This window comes from Aulonocara sp. 'chitande type north' Nkhata Bay, linkage group LG9 (assembly GCF_057382095.1).
Source record: "Aulonocara sp. 'chitande type north' Nkhata Bay isolate Kocher_YH1m ecotype deep benthic linkage group LG9, A_spYH_male_GT1.1, whole genome shotgun sequence".
NCBI classification, from domain to species: Eukaryota; Metazoa; Chordata; class Actinopteri; order Cichliformes; family Cichlidae; genus Aulonocara; species Aulonocara sp. 'chitande type north' Nkhata Bay.
The window spans coordinates 11592385-11611306 of record NC_141352.1 but is presented as its reverse complement, the minus strand read 5'-3'; the positions used below and the strand labels follow the sequence as shown (position 1 = coordinate 11611306).

Genomic DNA, 18922 nt, shown 5'->3' with positions numbered 1-18922 from the left:
GATCCCTTCCCGTTCGAAGTTGAAGCGGGAGGAAGCTGTCGATGTGTTGCCGGTTGTTGATGTTTCTCTGAAAAAAGAAAAGGCACCGCAGGTATATTATTTATCGAATTGACATTTATCATATTTATCGTAATTTAATCTTATGTTTTGAATAAACGAGTCACAGTTTCAGGCTTTTATGATTAGTTTATTTTCTGTTGTCATTACAATGAAAGATAAGCTGGCTAGCTAGTGTTAACACGGACATTGGTTGTTTCTCTCTTGTCTCTCTCTTTGACAAAGTCTCCTTACAGTGCAGTTTTTGTTGTACAAGATGGACGTGACGACCTGTCTGAAGTCTCTGCTGCTGGCTATACAGCAGTACAGAGACAGCAGGACAGCGCAGCACGCAGCGCAGCTACAAAAACAGGTGGAGGTGAGCTAACTGTTCAGTTTATACATCCGTCAAACTGGAGAATAACACCTGAGTGGCTTTATGAGGCACCACGTGAGGCAAGCAGTGGTTTGGGAGTAGAATATACAAAGTAGGGGTTTGCTGTGCAATAATTTGGCCTGTGATTACAACTCAAAATGCTGTTGGGGATATGTGTATCGTATCCCCGTGTAGTTTACGTACATGCCGTGTGTTTGCAGAAGCTCTCGGGCCTAAAGTGCGAGCAGCTGCTGTCCTCAGCTCAGGTTCTGCCCAGCGAGTGTGTGAGTGGGCTGGTAGAGCTGGCTGGAAACCCAAGCACCAGCCCCACCCTGACGAGCTCCATCATCTCCCTGCTGTCACAGCTAGGTACGGAAGACCTCTTCATACTTTATACACACTTCAGCACCAGTAATGGACCATCACCTGAGTGCTCTGGCATTTTGAATTCAAGTTTATTAGTTAACTAAAACTTTGTTTTTTCACAGAAATGTGAAATTCCAGAAAAGTCCCAGATTTGAGTCTTTATGTGATTGCTTCTGTCAACCCAACAAGCATTAGGGGCCTTTGCAATCATGTCATAGGGATGTAGTTTTATCTAAATGGCATAAACTATTGCGTTTATATTGTAAGCAGAGGAGTAGTTGCCAGAGCAAAAGTATTTAAAACATTCACAGACAACTTAATCTGTATCGGTTGTCATTATGAAAGTGTTGTAAAGCCTTCTTTAGGCATCACAAAGCTCCTGGCGGGGTTTACCAAAGAGGCACCGTGTCAGTTTTGTGACTGAAAGCTGCCGGGCAGATTAATGTGACAGTGGTTTTACAAAACAATCCCATGGGAGCGGAAAATTCTTTAGGTGATCTACTAACGGTGTACTAATTTCTTGCATTCAGTTCATTTCAATAATTATCTGCAAAGAGCATCACAGATTAGTGGCTCAGAAATGAGCACACCCGATGAGGGAGTCTGTTGAAGCCAGGGATGCTATAACAAAAGTAATATAGTGAACACGCAGGTTTTACACATGTCCCTCTCTGAAAACGGTGTGACAAATGAGAGGAGGTTGAAGAACAATCAATATATTTTTCTATAAGGTTGAACTTATCTGATAGAATTCGTTAGGGACTGTTATAAGGTCCTGAGGTCTGAGACTTGGGTGGAGCGGAGGATTTATCTTGAAGACAGCTGTATTACCACAAACTGTCCCACCGTATACATCTGTGTGTAACAGCTGATCTGTACAATGTGCAGAAGAACACAAAGTAATTGCCATCGCCTCTGTCAGTGCGCCCAGGGCGGCTGTGGCTACAATGTAGCTTGCCATGACCAGTGTGTGAATGTGTGTGTGAATGGGTGGATGACTGAATGTGTAAAGCGCTTTGGGGTAGAGCAGGGCGATATGACCAAAATTATCACGATGTACATTTGAAAATTTGCGATAACGATATAACTGACGATATAATTGACACTAGACAAAATGCTTTACAACTCCACAACTTTATTAGTGGGGGGAAAAACCAAACCATCAATGTATTTGCACTTAAACAAGCAGCTGTTTTTTATGTGCATTAAAGTTATATAAAAATGTAACAGTGCAAATGCAAATTCTTTGCTGACAGTTTAGCCAAAAGGCGTTTCCAGTGGAAACTGGCCGACATATCCTCAGCATAACCATGTAGAATATCCACAAAACTTAAAAAGAGGTTAAACACACACAATACCGTAACACTATGTTGAAGCACAGTACGTATCACTCCGCGAGGCTCCTGCCCACGATAGCCGTGATGCTCCGACAATCCATCAAGCGGTGCGGCTTCGTAGCTTAGCAAAGTTGTACTAAAACATGTGACAGATTTTTGAGCGCCGTGCACATAAACTCGTTTCGAGGTCAGTAAACACAACCAGAGTTCAGACATAAGGCACACGGGATTATAAGGAGCTCTGTCAACTTTCAGAAAAATCAAAGGATTGATTTTAAGTGTGCTGTATTTTCCAAACAACACGGTAATAACGGCGGCCCGCTAGCATGCTCTACCACAAATAGTGCTTTGTTGTGTATCTGACGGACGAAAGCTAAACCAGTTCCACACCACTGAAGTTGCAGCATTTTTACAAACCAGTTCTGGTTCATCTGTTTCATTCAACGATCTGCTTTCGCTCTTCTCATTCTGCGTCGCCGCCATGTGCGTATGTAAACAAAGGCACTGCGCACGCGCGTTTTACCCATATTCTATCGCCATATTTCATTTTCTTATCATTGCCCAACATTACACCGGTATCACCGTGAACGGTATGATAGGGCCCAGCCCTACTTTGGGGTCCTTAGGGACTAGTAAAGCGCTATACAAATACAGGGCATTTGCCATCAGATCTCAACTTCTCTGAAGACATATGGCATGTGTGTGTGCATTTTTTTTTTTTTACCTTGAAATACCAATCATTACATGACATAAAGAAAAAAGATCAGTGTGTCGATTTATGCATGTGACACAGTAATGTGTAACTTCAGCACAGGGACGGGTTAGGATCAGAGTGTAAATAACATCTTGTGTTCTTTGCACATCGACACTGTCAAAGATTCCTATGTGGTTGAATAGTTTGGAATAAAACAGCTCTACTCTGGATGAGTCCTACCTCCACCTGAGTCGTCAGATATATGTGTAACTCTTGAGGTTAATGCTAGAATAGAGGGACAATTCAAAATTCACCAGATAATGAGGCAGAGGGATGGCATCGCAGTCAGAGGGGTGACCTATCATACAGGGAAGAATAAAAAAAGAGAGGAGAAAATGTAAGCACCATGTAGGAACTAATGAAGATGGGCACACAGATGACTTTGTTCTTTAATTCAGTCTGAAGTTTTATTACTTTTCCTGTGTTATAGCCGAGCAATTTAAATTTACCGCTGTGGTGAAATAACCTTAAAAACAAGTCAAATGTGCACACCTGTGACCGATATGCTCTTCTGCATAAAAAACTGCACTTCACATGCGATTACAATGCCTCCCTGAGCTGTTGACAAGAACCTTTCATAGTATAACTGGTCCAAACACTAAGTCTGTGAAGGTTCTCAGTCATCCAGGTCATCGTAGTCTAAGGAGCTTGGAAATAAAAGCGTTCTTTAAGTTGCTTGAAGACGTTTCACCTCTCATCCAAGAAGCTTCTTCAGTTCTAGGGTCAAATGGTGGAGAGTCCCAGATTTAAGCACTGTGGGAGTAACCCCCCCTGAGAGGGACAAAATGACCCCCTAATGATGCTTTACCTAATCACATGAGCCAAGGTGTGAAAACGGATGTAGGTCACAATCAGCCAAGGTTTTGGGTGAGCTCATTGTGAAACCTGGTCCCACCCTATCATGTGGTTTCCTGAGGTCAGATGGCAAAGGGTGTGAGTGGGCATTAAGGCGTCTGGGAAGGGATCTCAAGCTTCTCAGATGAGAGGTGAAACGTCTTCAAGCAACTTAAAGAAGTCCAGACGCTTTTCTTTCCAAGCTCCTTAGTCCAAACACTAAAACTGAAAACTAAACTCAAACGAGCAAATCTGGAACTGAAATTAAACTGAGTGGAAATCAAATTCAAAGAGAACTAATGTGGAAGAAGTCATGAGAAAATCTAAAGCATCAGTAACTTTGTTTACAGCTGTGTGGACATCATACAAAGTGAGTTTTTCACTGCCACAAAGACTGTTACAGGTTCGAGCTCACACATCAAATCTCCGGCTTTATATAAAATATTGTCGTTCCGCGCTTTCAAAGTATTTCTGCGATGCAGTGTTATTTTATGGAGCCGAACAATACTTGACAATTGTTGATTATACAGGCATAATATATAGAAATACATGGTGCCACTGGCTTGAAAATGTGTGTGTGTGTGTGTTTTTGTTTTGTTTTTTCAAAATTAAAACAAGTCTTAACTTTGATTTCAGGATTTCAGAAATCTACAGTAATTTTTTCCAATTCAAAACCAAAACTTTCATTCATTGCCCTTTACTACAGTGTTCTTACTACCTCACATGTTTAACTCATGTCCATACTGCAGGCAGAGGGGAGGGGAGTCAGACCTAGTGCTGTAAGACCGGACATTAGAACAGGAATGTTTTGAGAAGCCTGAGCATGGACAATGTGTAATCTGGGGCTTTGAAGTTTAAGTATTATGATTCCTAGAAGGGAAATAAGAACCTTGTCAGGTAATCAGTAATCTAGGATCCAGATGTTCTCATCCCTGGTTTTATCCAGTTCAGTCAGTTCAGACAGATTCTTCGATATAAGGGAGTCCAAATTAAGAAATGGTCTGTGGTAAGGGGGAAAGAATAAATCCCTCTGAAAAGTGAGACCTCTCTTAAAGATAGTTCAACAAGTCTCCCTTAATCTGCTAAGACCATAGAAGGATGGTTCACAGCCTGGTGTTCTACGTGTAGCTTATACATATATATATGTACTCCTGCACAGGCTTCTCAGACCCTGGTATGTCCTCTGAGGTTTCACCGTCTTTTCTCAATGTCAGGCCCTCTTTCAGCTCATCTCCTTACAGCACTAAGTATGGCTGCCCTCCTACGGTTCTGAGTAAAATCATGTCTGCCTCAAATATATGTGCAGTATGTGGATTTCCACTGTTTTTACAAAATTCCGATAATAACAGCAAACTATTTGTTTGTGTGCCGAACTTTTCACAGTGTGCTGGAAGCTAACCTTTGAATGCATAAATAATCAGAGGCCAGTTGGTCAGTTAGGTTTATTATTGTCTCCCAAAGAATCCTATCGTATTGGGTCAGGAAACTGCTGCATCAGTAAGCAGAGAATAGTAAACAGAATGTATAGTGTAGTAAGAATAATAATAAAAAAAGGATGTTTATGATTTCTGAGACAGAAAATCTAAATGCTAACGACTTCATAAACACTCATTCCTCACAGCCTGCGACGATCAGAGCCGGGAGATTTTGCACAGCAGCTACAACCTCACCAGCACCCTGGCTGCTGTCATACACTGTCACAGCAACACACCTGGGGAGGCTCTGGTGCTGCAGGTAAGCCCATCAATACAGTCGGTGTGCTGCTAGCTGGGGGTGAGACTCAAGCAATTACAGGAAACGTCGTAGCTGTTTTCACACAAACTGAAGCCCTGAAGTCTTCTAAACATTACCGTCAGCTTGTGCGAGCACAAATGTCTCTGCCAGTTCACAGTGACAGAAAGAAAGACAGAAAGAAAGTGCCGTGGTGCTTCTGCTCTTGGTGTCCTTGACATTTATACAAGTTAAAGCATATTTCATGAGCAAAATGTAAAATTGAGAATTGTGTTTTACAAGAAACTCTTTACCCCTTGAAGGCATACAAGGACTAAGCGCTGAAGCCCTTTCCTGTACTGAGCAGAACAAACTGTGTGTGCACCAGGAGCTCGTGAGGGTAGTTTCTGCCTGTGCAGACAAACCCAAAACTATTCCAATAGTGGTCAAACCAAATCTTTATTAATATAGATGTAGTAATTACCTGAAGCAGATTTATGACTGTACTATCTACTCGACAGACTTTTACCTTTTAGCTTTGAGTCTTTCTCTAAAACTGTCTGTGTCGTGTTGCTCTGTATTTCAGTGCCTCCAGGTGCTGCAGAAGCTGACCTACAACACTCGCATCTTCCAGTCCGCCAGCTGCATCCACGAGCTCATCACTTTTCTCATGACCAACATGTGAGAAACACATCTCATCTCTGCCTTTATGTTATACTGAATTACTGCTCTTTATGTTTTGATTCATTATGTTTCAATTAACGAGATTACCGACGGTCTTTCATCACAGCCAATCTCAAAATGAAGACGTTGTCATGTCATGTCTCGGCCTCTTGGCCAATCTCTGTCGCGACAACATCTCCGTGCAGATCTACATCAAGTCTCTGGTGAGTTTCTGCTGATTCACATACAAGAGGAAGAGTTCTAAGAATTGGAGGCCCGAGAAATTCATGAGCTGTAAACCGCAATCATCAAAATTAAACCAAAAAAGGCCTTTAAATATTTCACAATACAATAATAGGATACTCTAATGTTTTTGAGATGCACTATTCAGTTTTTTGGGCCACATGCATTTATTGTTGGTGACCAGTAGGAGTGAAACTGGTTATGTTGTTTTGTAGGACAACGTGAAGCAGTTTTATCGCACACTGATCAACTTTCTGGCGCACAACAGCCTGACTGTGGTGGTCTTCACGTTGTCTATACTGGCCAGCCTCAGCCTGAATGAGAAGGTTGGAGAGAAGGTAGGTGAACTCTGCTGGGATCTGCGCTTAACAAAGTGTCTAAAGACGAAACAAAGAAATCTTTCTGTAAATGTTCACAGACTGGACTGAAAAAGAGTGAAAAAGCAGCTAACGTCCAAAAATCAGAAAACTTTGAAAGAACTCCAAAAAAACCTGGAGAACTTTTGCTCAAAAAACACTTTTTATAAAAAATTACAAGCCAATCTGACAAAATGTCATCAAATGAGACTCAAGACTTCTGCAGGTCTCTGCCATGACTCGATTTTTTTTTCTTAACAGCAGAAACAATTGTTCCTTTTTTACTTTGTTCCTATTTTCTCTTCTCGTTTTTATCTGTTGAACAGTAAACAACATTCATGCTGATTCACATAATATCCTGTCTCTAATCTCTGGGATTTCCTCGTAGCTCTTTGATGCAAAGAACATCCATCAAACGTTCCAGCTTGTGTTCAACATCATCGTGAACGGTGATGGTACTCTGACGAGAAAATACTCAGTCGACCTTTTGGTTGATTTGTTAAAGAACCCCAAAATAGCTGATTACCTAACAAGGTATGCAGATAATTCACAGCTCTTTTCCTGAACAGCTGCTTTAAAACTCCGCTGAAAGCCTTTGTCCATTTCCAGGTATCCCCACTTCTCGGCATGTGTGTCTCAAGTGTTAGGACTGCTGCATTCGAAAGACCCGGACCCTGCAGCCAAGGTGAGAGACGACAAATATGATAACCCACACCAGCTGTGCTTAACTCTGTAAGTTCCCAGTATTTCCTGAAACCATCACGTGTGACACAGTTTGCATCAGACGTGATGCCGCTGACGTCAACACTGACCTTCTTGTGGCAACAAAGTGGGTCGCTCTTAGACAGTAAATTCCAGTGCGGTCCGTGATGAGGTGCAAACTGTGCAACAAGCCCAGCCATGTGACTTCCTCGCTACTAAATATTCCACAGTCAGCTGTTAGTGGTATTATCACAAAGTGGAAGCGATTGGGAGTGACAGCAACTCAGCCACAAAGTGGTAGGCCATGTAAAATCACAGGGCGGGGTCAGCGTATGCTGAGGAGCAGTGCACAGAGATCACTACAGACCTCCAAATTTCACCTGGTCTTCAGATTAGCTCAGAGGCAGCGCATAGAGAGCCTCATGGATTGGGCTTCCATGGCTGAGCAGCTGCGTCCAAGCCTTACATCACCAAGCGCAACGCAAAGCTTAAAATGCAGTGATGTAAAGCACGGCGCCACTGGACTCTAGAGTGGGCAGATGTGTTCTCTGGAGAGACGTTGGTGGAGGGGGGATTATGGTGTGGGGTTGTTTTTCTGGAGTTGTGCTCAGGCTCGTCGTTCCACTGAAAGCAGCTCAAGGATACCAAAACATTTTGGACAATTTCATGGTCACAACTTTGTGGGAACATTTTGGAGATCATCTCTCCGTGTTCCAACATGGCTGTGCACCAGAAACAACACAAGGTCCACAAAGACATAGATGAGTGAGTTTGATGTGCAGGAATTCGACTGGCCTGCACAGAGTCCTGACCTCAACCTGATAGAAGGCCGACCCTATGAATGAAGAATGGGCTGTCACTCAAGTTCATATGCACATGAAGGCAAACAAGCAAGTCCTGCTCAAACAAAAGGTAGCACTCAGTTAAACTTCAGGGATATGAGCATGTCCAGGTAAGAAGCAGAAGCCTGGGTGGATCCGTTTCACCTACTTTGATGCAAATGACAACAAGAGGAGCGCGTTCAGCATGGCTGAGGGATAGAAAGCTGTACTTTAGTCTTAGTTTTGTCTTTATGGCTCTGAGACGTCTGTCTGAACATCAGCGAATTATTGTTAACGTCTGCACCATCACGGCGTCTTCAAGCAGCACAAAAGCTTTGCATCAAATCACGGAGCAACTTCAGGATATGCTCACGTCTGTTCAGTGCAGCCACTGAACCACATTCTCCTTTCAAGGCTTACAGACACAAACTCACTCATTTCTGCACTTTAACACATAAAATTAATATATTTAAAAACATATAAAACAATAAAATGAATTTCTGAGGTAAATACAAATGTTTTTTTGTTTTTAGACAAATAATTATTTTAAATATTTCTTACTGCTCGTTAATAAGACAGAAGTATTTCATATCCTGTTACTTAATCGATTGTTATCAATTTGACAACACACACCACACTTGTACGAATCACAGTTTCAAAGTTCTAGACTTGGCTGACATTGAAGACCTTTGAGGTTTGACCAGAAGAACGATCGATCCAGCGAACGCTGAGGGTCACAGAGGGAGAGCTGCTGTTTCAGCACTGCAGAGAGGCTGTAATGTGCTTCAGTGGAGCTGTTTAGTGTTTGGTTTCACAGCTTATTTTGGGACCTGGTGTTGAAATTCTAACATAAATATCTGTGTTAACTCAAAATGAATAACTGAAGTCAAACGGACAGAAATGTCCTTGGTGAGCACAAGAGCTGAAAGGAGTCTCACTCTGGATTACTGAGCGTGCGTACAGATGGTCCAAACGTGTTCCTGTGTGGTTTTGCTGTTGTTGTTTTGTTTTGTTGTGCAGCAGTTAAAGAAAGCTATTCTCACACAGACTCACATGTTTTTTCTTCCTCTTATAACTGGACAGCAGCGTTTCTGATAAACCGGTGTCTCCTATTAACTGATGACAGTGAAACAACGCTTTCAGGAGCTGCTGCCGACAAACCAGGAAATAAATGCAAGGAATATTTAGTCTTTAAAAATGTTAATGTTGCTTTTTTGTAACAGCCTGTTCTCTCATTATTTGTGCGTGCAGGTTTAAGTGGTTACGTTTGAGTTGAACGATTCTGCAGCTGTCAGCGTTTTTATCAACTGCTGCCTTATAAAGAGACTGTGCAATACATTAAATGTCATGATGAGTTCATTTTTAGTTATTCTGGAAGAACAGAAGCAGAAATGACCTCATACTTTCTTAAACTGAAAAACTAAACTGAAATGATAAAAATCTTCTATCAAAAACTGGAACTAAACTGAACTAAAAAGAAACAATAAAACGTCCCAAAACCCGAAAGGATTCAACTTGAATTTCGATTTTAATTGTCAGATCTAGAGGTTTTCTTACATTTGTTCAGGAGTTTAAACAGAAACTGAAATTGATTTTTAAATTTAGGAAACTGTTGATTTTAAAGTCACTCAGTGTGTTTCCTTGAAATGAAAACGTGATGCTGTAAAATATCAAAAACCGCGAGCTTCACGGCATTTTGGTTGCACTTTACCTTTGATGTTTGAATTGAAGAATGAAACGCTGTAAAAACTGTAGTTAATAGTTTTAATATTAACAAGCAATACAATTATGTTGTTTAACTGGTTCATAGCTGGTTTGCAAACCTTTTTTTTGTGATCTCAGCTGAAAAGCTGTTGGACATTTGTTGGTTATTATTTGGTCGATGGTTTTATATCACAAGACCGAACTTGTTCAGTTTTGCTTTCATCTTTCATGTTTTGCTTTCGCTACCTTTTCCATGATGCTCAGGAACTAATAATGCAGGTTTAGGAACTCCTCATGGTTTGGGTTAAAATATCAGGAGTGAAACCTGTGACAATGTGTAACGTGACATGTGTCACAAAAGCAACGGCAACAGATCTTTTTAAATAGATACTTTTTATATACATACTAACATAAATATACAAATGTGCCATAATAATATTATTAATAATGATAATAATGTTGCAAAAATTTTGTTATATATAGATTCGTCTGTTCACAATTTATCAATAAATAATTAGATATTCAAGTTTCAGTGGTACAAAACTGAGAAAAGTATCAGATGTTTGTTGCAGTTTTATTCGATTTTTAGTCAATTCTGTGATTATTATAAGCTTGAAGCTGCTGCTCGTATTACTCACAGGTTATGTTGAAATTTGGGTGTTTTGTTCTCTGAAGTTTATCTAAAGATTGTAAGCAGATGCATGAAGATGCTTCTGCTGTCTACTGTGAATATGATCAGACTGTTCCTACTCTTAATCAGCATCCATTCTAACATATAAGACAGAAAATGGAAAAGCATTATCGGCCCACCTTGAGTTTTACTGCATGATTGCACACTTGCCTTTTTCTGCAGCCTATTTTTGGATAAAGGGGAAGGAAAGCCTTTGTAAGCCATGCTCAGCTGCTACAAACCTTCATCTTGATGTGTGTTACGTGTGTGCTTCGCAGGTGTTGGAGCTTCTCCTTGCCATGTGCAGTGTCTCAGGTCTGCGCTCGCTCCTGTGCGAGGTGGTTTTCAAACCGGCGGGACCTAAACTCAGAGCCGCAGGACGGGACGGTGGATGCAAGGCGCAGTGTGGGCTGGCACTGGTGCAGTGGCTGAACTCGCCCGTGGAGGGTGGCGAATCTTGCTCTCTGCAGGTCCTGCAGCTATTGAGCGAGCTACTGGAGGTAAGGTAGCCCCACTGGGATACAGGGGAGTGGTCTGACAGTGGCAGAACCTTTTCTTCTGATTACCTGGAAGCTGTAGTCATGATTAAAATAAAATTTGTTAGCTGTCCACCCACTTCTCTTCCTGTCCTCTCCATCCAGGAGACACTGGGAGCAGAGAGTATGCCTGATTCTACACTGAGCTTTGTGGAAATGTTGCTTCCGACACTGTTAGGGCTGCTGAAGGGCCTCAATCGCTCACAGGGAGATGCTCACCTGAGAAAACACTGTCTCCGCATCAGCTACGTCACCAGCCTGCTGCTAAATATCCTTCTCGTGACCCTGCCGCCCTGCAGTCTGTCTGTATCTGCACATTAGGGGTGGGGGAAAAAATCGATACTGTGTAGTATCGTGATATTTTGTTTGCTAATAATGTATCGATACAGGGACAGCAGAAATCGATATTTTGTTACAAAAAAAGTTTTCGTGGACTGGAACTCTGACTTCAGAGCATGTTGATCCTTTTTCTGAGCAAGAATCCTGACATTCCTTCACTGTCCAAATGTGTTTAACTTTTTTTATTGCAGCAATAAACATGACAGTTTGCTTATTTTAATTTAAGCCATGTTTTATTTTAATTAAGTTTAAAACTTTATTTAATGTAAAATTATATTTTGTTTTAATTTACTTTCAAATTCTTCAGTTGCTGAATGGGCTGCATAGTTTTCATAAATTGCATAGTTCAGAATAGCTATAATTGTACCAGATTGTTGCATTCAGTTAAGTTGGACTAGACTGTAATACAAACCGTTCAGTTTGTCAACAATAAAACTGAAATGAGAGAAAGACTGAGTGTGAGACTTTGATATTAGATAAAATGAATATTGATAAAGTTTACCTTTATGTACAGAATCTGAATATCGCAAAATATTTTAAAAAATTGCAATAATATCGTATCGTGCGTTAAATATTGTGATAATATCGTATCGTGGGATGTATGGTGATTCCCACCTCTACTGCACATGTCTGATTCCTTCGAAGCCTTAACTCTCCCACTCCTGTGCACAGAGGATGCCACCAGATCCTTGGTGTCCTGTCAGATAAGCGCTCAGCTGTGCCTCTCACAGGTTGAAGCTCTTCTCTCATGTTGTCATAGCAGCAATCCACTCAGCTGTCTGCCTCCCAGCTCTGACGATGATCTCAGGTGAGTGAAAGCTCTGACGATGTTTTGCTCAGATTTTTCTGGGTTCAAGTGATTTTTAGAGATGCTAGAAAAGCAGTGGGATTTCCAGACCGTGCATTATTAATGCAAAATACAGCTGCACTGCTTTATGTGATCAGTACTTTGTACTCACATTGTCTCTAAAAATCTTTAACTCTTTACCCCTTGAAAGTCTACCATGAGTAATACTTGAAGCTCTTTTCTGAACTGAGTGGTTTCTGCCATTTTTCAGGTGTTTGCATCAGAAGTTAGTGAGGGTGGTCTCTGCCCATGCAGCTACCCGAAAATGATTCTTAGTGTTGTCAAACTGCATCTTTTTGATATTTACTGACGTGTCAAACCTCGTCAGTAAAGGTGCAGTGGAGATAATCAAATGTAATTATGGAGGGAAACGATTTCAGAAAATCCCCTAAAACAGCCGTGCTGAGCCAAGTCAGCCATGCTCCATTTATTGGTCACTGTTGGTGGTTGTTATGAAACTTCACCCACTGGCTCTGATATGTAGAGAAAATCACCAACCAACCATCAACACAGCCCACGAGCTGAACCAAAGATGTCAGCAGCCCAGGTGAATCCTCTGCTGGGATAAGCTGGCTAATGCTAACATGATGCCCAACAAGCTTTGGGAGAACGTCTGTTTGTTGTTGTTGTTTCTTTAAGAGGCCATTCTCAATTACACAAAGAGCCACAAGCAAGAGTAAACATGAGCGACACAGCGCTGATCTACATAACAGATAAGGAAAGCAATCCACCAAATGCTGTATCAACTTTTATTTTTATTTTTAAAGAGCTGTGCAGACTTGCTACAGTCATTCACTTCACTTCTACAGAGGCATCCGCTAAGCAATCCACTATGTAATTAACTAAAACTAGACTAAAAACTGAAACTACATATGAAAAAACATTTGAGTTCATTCAAGTAAAAATATAACAAACAAGACTTTTGAGAAAAGTTTAAGCTATTTTAGGAACTCGAAAAACAAATGAAAATATAAAAACAGGAAATATCCTCAGTGTTACTGCTTGTTAATCTGGTACAGTTTGGTATCATAACTTAGCTGATGAGGCTTTGGTGGGCGTGTTTATTGAGTCATTGGCTGTCTACAGACCCAAGACTGTCCTTCATACAATAACATATTAAACTTAACGCTGAAACTAATGTAATGAGGCCCTTTTAAAAGGACACCACACTTGCAGACCTCTGCAGCTGGCGTGCAGACTGCACAGACGACGTTCAGAGAGCTGCAGTCTGTGCATCAAAAGAACAACTGACACGGGCTACTTTACACCACCAGTATAGATGTGTCTGTGACTTAACAGACACATGTGAAATGGATCACTCTATACTTAGTATTGTTACTATTGATAACAGGATTTAAGCGAAGGCGTTTGCCCACTTACATACTTAGAAAGGCCTTAAAATGCTTCCTTCCCACAGAGCTGCAAATAACATTCAGGCACAAATGTAAGTTTGAAAAGTCAGCTGCCACCCTGATCCTGAAACAGCTTAAATCAGCTTTTCATGATGAATTAAAGAACTCATAGACATAATGTTATGTTATTATGTTGAGTTAATTTAGCTGATGAAAGTTTTCTAACTACTTTTGAGGTATTTTAAGATATTAAAGTGTGTGTGTGGTTTCAGTCAGGTGTGTGCAGAAGCTCTGCTGAAGACCCTGGAGTTGATGAGCAAACTGAGACAGCATGTGAAGGACATGGAGACCAGCTTCTACAGGATGCTGCAGGTATTACATACAGGCTGACGTTATTTACCTTCCGTACATTCTCACTGACTGCATGTTTTTAGTGCACGCAGGGTTTTGTGTTCAGTTGAAACGAGTTGTTATTCTCTCTGTTTTATCCCTCAGGACCAGAGGATTGTGACGCCGCTCTCTCTGGCCCTCACGTCCCACCACAGAGACAGTGTGCAGACCGGGCTCTCTCTGCTGTTTGAAGCCACTCCCCTCCCAGACTTCCCCTCGTTCGTGTGAGTCTCATGATCCAAACTACACATTTTTATCCAGAAATATTTAATAGTTCTGTGAATCGTGGACAACATTTCTTTGTTTTTTCTCAAGTCTGGGAGAAAGCATCGCCGCCAACAACGCTTATCGCCAGCGAGAGGCCGAGCTGTCTGTGAAGCGCGTGGCAGTGCAGGAAGTCCCGCCTCTCAGGACAAACACCAGCACGCTGGACTCTTCCAGTGTCCACAGCAAAAGTGTCCACAGTCTGGTGGAGAAGATTCAGACTGGGCTGGAGGTAGAGTGTGCAAGAGTGTTTCTCTGTGACTGTTGAAACGTGAACATTTCCATGGTGGAGGCAAACAGCTGTGATCAGAACATAAGACCAAGATGAAGCATTTTCTTCTTTCATTCAAACAGATTTGATCTTCAGGTGATTTGCTTCTACGGGTTAATTTTTATTAAAGCTGTTAAAGTTTTAAGACCAAAAAAGGTGAAAAAGTTTTACAATAAACGCCTTCAGATCGACTCCTGGAAACTGGGATGGTTGGGTTGGTTAGTCTCTTTCTTTGTTTGTTGTTGTTGTCATCAGATGAAGCATGCTTTACAGACTACACATGTACAAACTAGATTACAGATGCTAGTCAAGGATCGTGGCCTCTCGGTGGCTCACAGCGTGAAGTCCTGCGTTCATTAGTCATACATGATGAGGATCAGTCAGATCAACACAACCAAAAGGGGGAAGATGCCATCTTTTGGTGCACTTTAACAAATGCAAATTAAATTTCATCCTCAAATTAACTATTAGGTAATGTAAATTATCCAAGAACACCACCAGGGTAGCAGTGACCTGTTTAGGCTTTTATTTTATTTATTTTCATTTTAATATTCACATTTTACCGGAAACCATAAGTTGTTTAAATGTCCAAAATTAAAATCAATTGATACAATAAAAATAATTTAAATAAAATCACCTTTTGAGCGTACTGCAGATTATGGGTTCTCTAAAATGTCGTGGCGCCCAACCACATGCGTGTCCTGCATCCATGTTTAACTTTTACTTTGAAATATTTTAGGACCAAAATGTTTTTTGCTTGATTTTTGTAGGTCAAAACAATAAAACGTTGTTTGGACTGCTGCTAACAAAGGAAACGTCTTAAATTACAGAAACAAACGTGATTTATCAAACTTTATAATGTAGCTACAGGCTGTGCACACACAGTGCAGTTTTATTAGATAATGCACAGAAGTAAAAACACTAAAATATTAGATTCTGATATTATTTTCCACTTTTCTTTGTTCCCTGGATAATTTAAAGTCGTCGGGGCCTCGAAAACTGTTTCACAAAGAAATATTTTATTATTTAAAGTGTTTAAAGGTCGTAAAGTTTGGGAACATTTGGTGTAACCCCTGGAAACGGTGTCGGCAACATTTCCAGACAAACAAAACTGTGTCATAAATGTTTTCAATCTTCCCGTCGACGTTTCCACTGAAGTCTGTCTGATGCTTGCAGCTGCAGGAGCAGGTCAAAGACTCGCACGTGTCCGAGATCATCGACGTGTATGAACAGAAGCTGGGCGCGTACGCGGTGAGTACATCAGGCCTAAGCAATGAACACTGCTGTAATGTTGCAGACGAGTAACCACGCAGTTTAAAAATCTGTCATATGTTTGCAGTTTGTTTTTAACAGTCTGATTTTTACTTCTTGAGAGTTATTTGTTGATGTAACACTGAAGCCTCTGCAGGAGCATTCAGACTTTATCTGGATTTTAGCATTTCTGTATCTGATGAAGGTTTCTGTGTGTCTCCTCAGTCTAAGGAGAGCCGTCTGCAGGACTTGTTGGAGGCAAAGGCTCTGGCTCTTTCTCAGGCCGACCGTCTCCTCGCTCAGTATCGCTTTCAGAGAGCTCAGGCTGAGGCTGAGGTAACATGTTTTTATTCTTTCCTTTAGATTTTGATAATACACTGTTTGCAGTGCCAGCTTCTTAAATGTGAGGATCATGTGCTTTATCTTTTTTGTGATGTTAAAACATTAAAAAAAACAAAACATCATAACGAGCTATTTAAACTTTGTTTTTCCTGTTTTTTCTCACATTTTGTGCTAGAAGATTAATAGTGAATAAATACGTGTAATTACGATGTTGAATGCAGTCCCAGGTTGTAGTTTGCAGATGCACTGCGTCACGCTGTCCGTGCCAAATGCTTTTCTGATGTTAAATGTGAAGCAGTGTCAGTGTGAGCACCTCCTAAAATCATTAAATTAAATCAAGCCATGGGAAAGTTCATCTTTGCTTAGAAGTTCAATCACTGATCCTCGCTGTTTTTAGTAAAATCCACTTTTCCTGTATGTTAATTTTGCCCCGTGTTCTGCCCGCAGGCTCGTAAGCTGGGCGGTCTGCTGAAGGACGCCGAGCGGCGGCGCGAGGAGCTGAAGGTGGAGCTGAGCGGCCAGGTGCTGGAGGTGGAGCGCTCCAGAGCTGACATGGAGGAGCTGCTGCAGCACAACTCCAGGCTACAGCGGGACTCTGAGGAGCACCAGGCCCTGAAAGGAGCCTACAACACCCTGCTCAACAGGTCAGAGGCACTTTGGTGAAACCATGGTGGGATTTATTTATTTGTTTGTTTATTTGAGCTCTTTTTTTTTTTAATAACAGCTGTAGTTAAACAGTGAAGGTTTTTCTCCTCACACTTCGCTCTCTGAGCCAACACAGTTCAATCTGCACTATTTCCTTTTAACGCCAGTAAGAAGAGGAAAAACACTTTTTTGTGCTTTGATGAAGTTACAGACGCTGGGGTCAAACGTGTTTTGACTTCTTAACCACCAAAGTCTCTTTTTTCTGTTCCTTTTTTAGTTCTCACTTTTAAAGTCCACAGGCTTGATCTGTGATCACTGCTGCAGATTTAACCAGTACTGTCCTGCTTTGTTTCCGCCTGAGAGAAATGATCTTATAACACGTGTATAACAAGACTTTATTTCAGGCTGTGGAAATGAAACTTTGGGCTGGTTTATTGGGACGTGCAGATGTGTGACAGTTCTGCTCTGCAGGTTCAATGAGACGGAGCGGCTGCTGAAGGAGGTGCAGGCGGCTCACGTTTCTCTCACCAAACAGACGGACACCCTGAAGAAGAACCACGAAGCCCTCCAGCTGCAGCAAAACAAGTGTGCCACACACACACACACACACACACGTGCGACACTTGTTTCCTTTGACCTGAAGACGAGGTTTCTGACGCTCGTTGCTCTTTGTTAGGACGGCGTCATTGTTGCAGGAGAGAGAAGAGGAGATCAGATCGCTTAATTCAGATCTACAGAAGAAAAACGGTGAAATCTCAGGTTGGTTTTCAGTTAATTTCACCGTAACAGACAAATGTGTGTATCCTAAATATGGGAAAGGACCTTTCCCCCCTGAAATCTGATCCCAAGACTCTTCATTCATCAGAGATGTGAGAAAATCTGTGTAACTTTTATTTGTTTATTAGAGGAACGTTTTTATTGTCGCCTGCAAATGTTTGTCTAAAACCGCCTCTGACTGATAAAGTCAAGATTATAAGACATGTTTTTATCAGCGCTGAGATTAAAGACAACCTAAAGGATTTGTAACCTATCCATGAGCCTCAGGAGCACTTTGCTTTGTTCCTGTCAGGTCTGCGTGCTGAACTCCGGGCTGAGGAGGAGAAGGTGAAGGAAAAGGAGCAGGAGAGGAGAGACCTGGAGGAGACGGTGGATGTTTTAAGGAAAGAACTCAACAAAACAGAGCAGGCCCGGAAGGACGCCAGCATCAAGGTAACAACAGGAGTGCCGATCAAACGCGACACGTTTGCTCCAAGCTACACCTGCAGCTTCTATACCTTTGTTTCCTTAACATGTAAAGTATTTTGTTGGGCTTCTTTTTCTTTTATTTGATGCCTTAATTTTAGCTCATGCATGCACCTGTGATTTGATGGACAATTGACAGAAAAGTCGTTCTCTGTTCTCACGTGTGTGAAGAGATGCTGATAAGAAACAAACGATGCTTGAAAAATGAACAAAGAAAGAAACTAAAATCCTCCAAAAAGGGAAAACAAAATGTCCAAATTCACATAAAGTGAAACGCCTTTTTGACAACTTAATAAACGTAATAAAATAAAATAAAACAGCCTTTTAGATTCAGATCTTTAAAAAAAAATAATCCCAAAATTGAAGAGCTTGTAACCATCGAGGCGTGAGACGGAGTCAAAAACAGATTCCTGCAGCCTGTCCCAAAGCTTCTGTCCACAGACGAATCCAAGCTTGTCACAGTTTAAGTCGATGATCAGGCAGCAGACAGGAGATAAACCCAGGCTGGTTTCTTGATGTAGAACATTTTCTGTTTTCCAGGCGTCGTCTCTGGAGCTGCAGAAGAGTCAGCTGGAGACGAAGCTGAAGCAGAAGGAGGACGAGTTGAACAAACACTCTGCGATGATCGCCATGATCCACAGCCTCAGCAGCGGCAAGATGAAGAGCGACGTCAACCTGTCGCTCTGAGCAGCGACCGAGCTGCACCGGAGAAAATCTGATTTGAAAAACATCCCCATCAACTTTCAAGACTATAAGCTTGAGCTTTAAACCTTCAGGAAACTTTTTATAGAAAACACTTAATGAACTGTATTAAACACAACTTATATTTTAAAATATGTCAGTTTTTCTGTGTCTGTGTTTTTATTTGGTA

The 18922-nt window shown here is 41.4% G+C and overlaps 1 protein-coding gene across 2 annotated transcripts; it reads left to right on the top strand.

The window, feature by feature from the left end:
- Positions 1-18887, top strand: cip2a (cellular inhibitor of PP2A). Of its 2 annotated transcripts, none has more exons than XM_086305767.1 (22): positions 1-91; positions 283-415; positions 634-781; positions 5325-5437; positions 6000-6094; positions 6204-6300; positions 6535-6657; positions 7064-7209; positions 7285-7360; positions 10851-11072; positions 11214-11376; positions 12108-12255; positions 13919-14018; positions 14142-14260; positions 14352-14532; positions 15748-15822; positions 16048-16158; positions 16612-16808; positions 17281-17394; positions 17486-17568; positions 17879-18018; positions 18592-18887. In XM_086305767.1, the coding sequence occupies exons 2-22, from the start codon at positions 314-316 to the stop codon at positions 18736-18738; spliced, it is 2700 nt and encodes an 899-aa protein (XP_086161893.1). In that variant the 5' UTR covers positions 1-91; positions 283-313; the 3' UTR covers positions 18739-18887. The 2 variants fall into 2 exon arrangements, with proteins under 2 accessions (XP_086161893.1, XP_086161894.1); XM_086305768.1 differs by having other exon boundaries at positions 39-91; positions 294-415.
- The last annotated feature ends 35 nt before the right edge of the window (positions 18888-18922 follow it).

What these genes read in the sequence shown, in the direction of transcription:
- cip2a (XM_086305767.1), top strand. Translation starts at nt 314, where the DNA reads ATGGACGTGACGACCTGTCTGAAGTCTCTGCTGCTGGCTATACAGCAG. An exon ending in GCTTCTACAGGATGCTGCAG is followed by an intron (nt 14,019 to 14,141) that starts GTATTACATACA and finishes TTTATCCCTCAG; the next exon opens with GACCAGAGGATTGTGACGCC. An exon ending in TACAACACCCTGCTCAACAG is followed by an intron (nt 16,809 to 17,280) that starts GTCAGAGGCACT and finishes TCTGCTCTGCAG; the next exon opens with GTTCAATGAGACGGAGCGGC.